At 39.9% G+C, this 6,851-nt stretch overlaps 1 protein-coding gene across 2 annotated transcripts; it reads right to left on the bottom strand.

Annotated features, from left to right (window-relative positions):
* Nucleotides 1-522: 522 nt before the first annotated feature.
* On the bottom strand, nt 523-6,372 carry ptger3 (prostaglandin E receptor 3 (subtype EP3)). Of its 2 annotated transcripts, XM_068707470.1 has the most exons (3): nt 6,191-6,372; nt 4,672-4,701; nt 523-4,575 (listed from the first exon to the last, which is right to left on the bottom strand). In XM_068707470.1, exons 1-3 carry the CDS (start codon nt 6,356-6,358, stop codon nt 4,402-4,404), a joined length of 372 nt encoding a protein of 123 aa, XP_068563571.1. In that variant the 5' UTR covers nt 6,359-6,372; the 3' UTR covers nt 523-4,401. The 2 variants fall into 2 exon arrangements, with proteins under 2 accessions (XP_068563571.1, XP_068563570.1); XM_068707469.1 differs by having other exon boundaries at nt 523-4,701; nt 5,513-6,372.
* Between the last annotated feature and the right edge of the window lie 479 nt (nt 6,373-6,851).

Genomic DNA, 6,851 nt, shown 5'->3' with positions numbered 1-6,851 from the left:
TCCAACAAACAATAGAAGCCTATACATGCTTTGAAATGCACAGCAGCAACAAGATTCACAGTGTTTAAAAACATTCACCAATGAAAATACATTCACATCATTCTCAGTTGAATCATCATTCTCAAATGACAAGCAGTTTCAAGCAGAGTATTAAAGCCAACAAAGCCAACCAGCAGACATAAGTGTTTTTATGGTATGAGTTTAGACATTGCACCAGAACACATCCATTCCTCATTTTTTATTTAATTTTTATTTGACCTAACCACAGTTCAACCAGGAGGCACACTACTTGTAAGACACAGTAAAACACTCCACTAGTATCAGTCATTATTTGGTATGATGGTGAGAATGTAAAATATTTAATTAGAAAACATGCTTCAGCAGCCACGAAAGGCCAACACATATTTAAAAAAGATGTTATACTTATATACTTTATTTATATATCTATATATATATATATATATATATATATATATATATATATATATATATATATATACTATATTTTAATGGAATCACAACTTTACACCACCACATTAGCCAAGCACACTGCTGCAAAATGAATCAAAAGTTTATGTTGAACTGAGACAAATCAGGTAGAGGACAAAGACATAAAGTACCAAAAGGACACTTTGATAGTTAGGTAGATAATTCTCTTTTCTCCTTAGCAACATGTTATGTAAGCATATCTGTGACAGATGTCAAAGATATCTGAAGGAACAAAAAGGTTGCAAAATGTACAGCACAGAACAGTAGAAAGCATGTAGCTAGCCCTCATCTGAGAATCGAGTCTCAGAGTTTGAAGACATTTCCCTTTAAAGAGTTAATGTTAAATGTTCAAAAGCAGCGGCGTAATGTGAACAAAAGATAAGAAGATGGACATCTAATAGGCATCGGTATGAATTAACATTCATGAGTGGAGCCTTGGCTGGTAAGCCAAACCTGTTTCCATTGTTCTGTGTGCACTTGTGATACGCATCATGTGCTCTTTGAATAGACTTGAGAGACTGCTCTACAAGTTCTGCAAGGCGACTTGGCTCGGTGGCAGCACCAAATTGCAGCAAAGAACAATCATGTACCTTATCAGTGAACTGCTCATACAACATGTTTACTAGCTGGGCCAGTCTGTGAATTCTTGACACCACAGAGTCAAGAAAGGAAAAAGATTGTTTACACTTCTCTCTAGAAAGGACACCTTCTGTTAACATCCTCTATTTCAGTGATTTATTCTATGAGTCTACATACCCAACACCAGAAGTTTACAGGAGTTAAATGCGTTGCTGTTTTTGTTATATAGAGATGGTCAAAATTGTTAATATGGCACAATATTGTTTTCCGCAGGGCCATAAAGTAATCATCTGAATACTACAACATTGTTTCACAGCGTATAGAAAAAATGAGCATGAGCAAAAATGAAAAATATCAAACATTTTTTATCATAATCAATCTCTTTCAAGACATCAAGTGACTTCTCAGCTCATGAGGCAATCAGTAAATCACTTCCATGCATTAGTGACTTGGGTGAGAGAGATGGTGCCAGCTGGCAACACCAGATTCTCTGGACCTCATAAAGCCTTTTTCAACATCATTATGTACTTGTACACAGTAATTGTAAATGCAGTACTCTTGTGTGTAATTGCCCGCTGACATAGTCTGTTCCTTATACAAATGTACAGGATTCAAAGCATGTGAGCAAACCTCAATCAAGCTTAAAATCAATATGCAATATCTTTGGACCAGAGGGCAAATTCAATTCTAACTGACCTCTTAATGAAGCTATCATTCTATCATCGCCTATGAAGATTACACCGCGTGGATCAATAAATTGGAGTTAGCAGAATTTATGATCTCATGTGTATCTCCCCTGGTTCTAATGAACATTTATATATATATATATATTGAAACTCTACTGCAGAACCACAGAAAGCACTCCTCGTAAACACCGTGCCTTACAGAGGGTGGAAATGTATCATTTTTTCTCTTTACAAAGAATTCATTGTTATTCTGCCATTTTCCTTTCCCCAGTGGTGGTTGGGTGGGATGTAACACACTGGACAATTCCAAACCAAATATAGGGCCAATTAGCTTCATGGGAATATTCCTTTGCGTAATTATTCTGATTATTCTGAACAGGAAGCTTCAGAGTCTCCTGGACAGGGAACTGAGATTATTACATGACGCAGATTCATATGGAAGCTGATTGAGTCAATTGTAAACCTCCCATATCCCACTGCAGCTTGAGAACAAATATAATCATTGTTTTAAATGCATGGACTACACCCCAGATGTTTCTGTTGAAGTGCATATTAACTGCTGCACAGGACGAACATGTGCTTGGAATAAAAGTTTAAAATGCAGAGCCACAAGCTCAATAAGTGGAGCATTTATGAGTCCTCAAATTTTAAACCCATTAACAGTTAACCCAGCTGACAGTTTCCTTTAGGGTCATTATCACTGAGCTTGTATGTATTTTCACATTTGAGAGGCAAAGGCAGGCCCGGGCAAAGCAGAGTGTACAGAAGTCTAATCTCGTTGGTTGATGTGCTGAGAAGGCAGTGCTGTCGGTGTGAATAAGTGAATAAGTGTCCCATAACCCAAAGGTTACCATGACAGCAAATGTATCCATCCTTGAGATGTCTTTGAGTGAGATATTGGATCTCTTCAAATACATGTACAGTTCTATACATAACAACGTGGCTAAAAATAAAAAAATCATATTTACATCACTGTAAAAGAAAAGGATTTCCAGGTGCACTCTTGGGAAATGACATTAAGTCATCTGGCACTAAAACCAAATCACCTCATTGAAAAGTACCTTGATTTCAAATCTGAGACCTCTGGTGAATTGCACTGTACCCATTCAAAATAAATTAACTTTTACTTATATTTAGAGGTAGCATCAAGGCTACAAAGACACAATTTGGCTGATAAGAACAAAACATTTGAATACAAAATGACACAATCCAGATGTCTGAGTCAATCACCCCAGAATTAAAAGCATGAATTCGTGCAGTAGCTAAAAAAGATGTTTAAACATGCGGATACAGCCCCTGTGTACTAATGTGACTACCTAACACTGTAGGCCTACATACTGATGATAGCTTGTGAAGCCGCATATATTGGGTTGAGCAGTTGAACAAGCAGTTTCAGGCATGCCAAAAAAGCTTTTTTTTAACCTTTTGTAAATTGTGATTTGTACAGTTTGGACATGGCTTCCTTCATTATAACATTTTTCTGCTTGTCAGCCTTGTATCCAAAGACCTCCCCTCTCTCTACTTATATTGGTGTAACTGGACAAAAGACTACATTATGTTTGTTTCTCTCCATAAACATTTGGCTGGTGAAATTAGATACACTTGTCATTACGCACTATGTATTGTAACAGAACAAGAATACTATTAATCCGATGGAATACGCAGGGATTTCTCAATTACACTTTGACAGCCTTGTAAGTATCAGGCCACTCTGTTATCCATAATCTCATAATGTTAAACACACCAAATCATTTCGCTCACACAATTCTTCATAAGAGTGAAATTTAACCTATAAATTGCTGAGAAAAATTTGCACAAAAATATACCAGTGCACTCATATTCAGGAGGGAGAGTGGAGACAAATTAAAAGCTTCACATTTTATAGTCCTGGCTGCTCGCCGAGGAACACCGCGTACAGTATATTATAAAATGTACAACAATTGATCAGCAGGTAGCTTTGTCAGCATTCAGAAACGACTCACTTCTTATTACTACAGACACTAATAAATAATCTTATTATCAACAACTGGCTCTAGTTTAGGATTAGCATTTTTCTTTTGAATGGCCACCATGGTTACATTTCATGTAAGATATGGCAATGCTATTTACAACTTAATATAAGCAAATCTACAGTTTATTTCTTAATTTACAGACACCAACAAAAACAACAACTTCTCCTTTCACTGGTTTATGGCTTCAAGTTGTTAAAAGCAATGACTCAGTTCAGAAACTAAAGAGAGCATGAGATGCATCACTTCCATATAAGTCAATTTAGAGTCACCCATGTTCAGTTTTTGGGTCTGGGAGATGTTGTTATCAAAACTGAAAACTAGCAATGAGGAGATTCCTTGCCCCCACGCTGCAGCCAAATGCAAGAGGTGACACGGTCATGCATCCGTATGCTGGTTAGATGACTTTAAATGGAATTTGTTTTAAGCAAAACAAATAAGCCCAGACCAGACATGGCTGCTTCCTATTAAGACTATAACCTTGTCTCCCATTGCACAATATCCTTCTGTGGAGGACATGGAGATAAAGGTTGTCCCCATGTTTTTCACAACACATCCAAGGCAATATCCATCTTCACATCCATCCAATGTGTCCCTGCTTCAACGTCACAAGTTAGCAATCCCTGTCAAAGGTTGACTTAGCTACACTTATGAAGGTTGATGCTGTCTTGCTTCTGCTTGTTAAGGGCATCCAATGCCGACTGGGTCTCCTTCCGTTCCTCTATGGAGCAGTTGGACACTGCATTAGCCACGATGCAAAACTTGCGAAAGAGGATCTCCCTGAGCAGCAGATAAACCCACGGGTCAAGAATCTGGTTGAGGGAGGCCAAGCGGATCGCTGTCAGAAAAAAGTTACAATCTAACTGCACGTCCCGGCTAGCGATTGATTTGCAGTCGTGTGAGGATACCTGGTTGGAGATCATCCTCAGCATGAGCACCTGAGGAGAGAGGCAGGCACAAGTTGTATGAACCAATACGATAATGAAGGCAAATTCTGTTCTTCAGTGAAAATGTACAATTGAGAAAGCCTCTCAGAGATCAATGTATATTATATGCACACTTGTTGGCTGGGATATAATAGTTTTTATATTCAATGTCGCTATTCTAAAGCTAATTCTGCGTAGATACTGTATCAAACAACTAGGAGAAAAGAATAATGTTCACTTTCTAGGAACTCACTCTGCCATCACTGCTAACACAGTGCTGTGGTTTCTATTAACGTCCTTGGTGGGACTATTAAATATGTGTCTGACATGATCTCATAGCATACTGAGCAGACCCCCAAACAGGACTCGGCTAAGTGGATTGCTCCTTAATGGAAAATGGCAGCTACATGGCAAAAGAATCATACATGACATCATTTATCTGACTGCTTTGTGTTTGTGGGGCAGAGAGAAGAGAATTAGAGTAACAGAGGGTGACTGAATGAATGAGAAAACAGAAAAGTGTAGTGTGTGCAGTGTCTACTCTTGCAATCCTGCCAACAGAAGATGAGGCATCTCCACACATCCACAGCTGTTTGTGACAGGCAGCTGACAATAAAACCCAATTAAACTGTGAATTATGACACAGGGCAATTTATCATTTCAGGACAGGCTGTCAGTGTATGCCACTTTAAGAGAAAGTATGTAGGCATTATTAGAAGATACACAAATAAAGTATTTAGTATTATATCATCAGTTTCATTCGGCCATATGGGACAATTGATTGTAAGAAAGGTATAGGCTGCAATTGCCCATAGAAACATACCAGCAGAGGAGACCAGCATATCAGCAGGACGCACATAATCCCCAACAGCTGAATCACGGTCTCCGTGGTCAGCCGTTCCCACTGCTTTGAAGACTGAGACATGCCAGACTTTGTTTTACACCGGATAATTAAGCCCCGGATCGTCACCACATTGCAGAAAAGTGTAACAAGCAGGGAGAAAATCCCAAGTACAGCGAAAGTAATGGCGAAAAACATATTGCTCCTGTCCCCCGTGCTAATAAAGCACCAGGTGCCCGGCCACTGGTGTGTGTACTCCCCGACCCCTGCAGTGGGCAGCAGCGCAAAGAGCAACACAAGACACCATATGACAGCCAAAGCCTGCTTTGTCACACTTGTCTTCATGTGATTGGAGTACCAGTGGGGGTTTGTTATCGCCAAAGCCCTTTCAATTGCCATGGCGCTGGCCAAGAAGAGAGAGCACAGGCCAAAAGTTGTCATGCACACACCGAAAAAAGCGCACAATTTTCCCGAAGAGTCGATACGCTCCCATTTCAGATCAGCTCGGTAAACTGATATCACTATTGGACTTGTCAAAAGCTGTCCAAAAAGGTCAGTTAACGCCAGCGATCCAATGCAGAGCAAGAACGACTTTTTCCTTTTATTTTCCTTCTTTTTGTACGATATATACACCAGTATCAGAGCTAATGAGTTGCCCACCATGCCGGTGATCATCATGGTTATGGGGAAACCAACTGATACGGATCCACAACTGGAATTCTTGGTGGCATTGCCTTCGCGCAATGACTTGGAGACGTTAAAGTCCAACATCTCTCCAATTGTGATTTGCAAGCCCTCCAAAGAATCGCAGCCGTCCTTATTCAACATTTCGAAAAGTACAAGCCTATGTGCAGCTGATAACCCGTGTGTGTGCCCGGCATCCTCGTCAAGCTGCTTCAACTGAATGCAGTGCGTAAAAAGCGCGTCGGGTCTTTTACGCGCTGGAGGCGGGACTGTGAAGCGCCCAGAGGAAGCAAAGAAGCTTCTGAACACACTTTGGAATGATAAACCCGATTTTTAGAAACCTTGTCGGGCATCTGCGATATTTTGATCTGAGATCATTAAATGTCTATTTATTTATTTAAGTAGAGACTACGTACGGCACTTAAGTGCAACACTATCGCAGACGCACCTGCTTCGAACCCGCACGAGTCGATTTCCTAGAGATTATCATCACATTTTAGTGAAGTGAGCACAGACAGGCAGATTCGTCTAATGAGATAGGGGAATAAACAAACCGGCTCTTCGCCTCTTAAGCAGATAAATCACTGAAGCATTGTCATTGAGCCTCTGATAACAGATGGGGTTTACTGGCAGGATT

Source organism: Cebidichthys violaceus, unplaced genomic scaffold (genome assembly GCF_023349555.1).
Source record: "Cebidichthys violaceus isolate CVI_PGR_0920_01 unplaced genomic scaffold, fCebVio1.0.p SCAF_13, whole genome shotgun sequence".
Classification (NCBI taxonomy): domain Eukaryota; kingdom Metazoa; phylum Chordata; class Actinopteri; order Perciformes; family Stichaeidae; genus Cebidichthys; species Cebidichthys violaceus.
The sequence above is the reverse complement of the archived record's forward strand: the minus strand, read 5'-3'. Positions and strand labels throughout refer to the sequence as shown.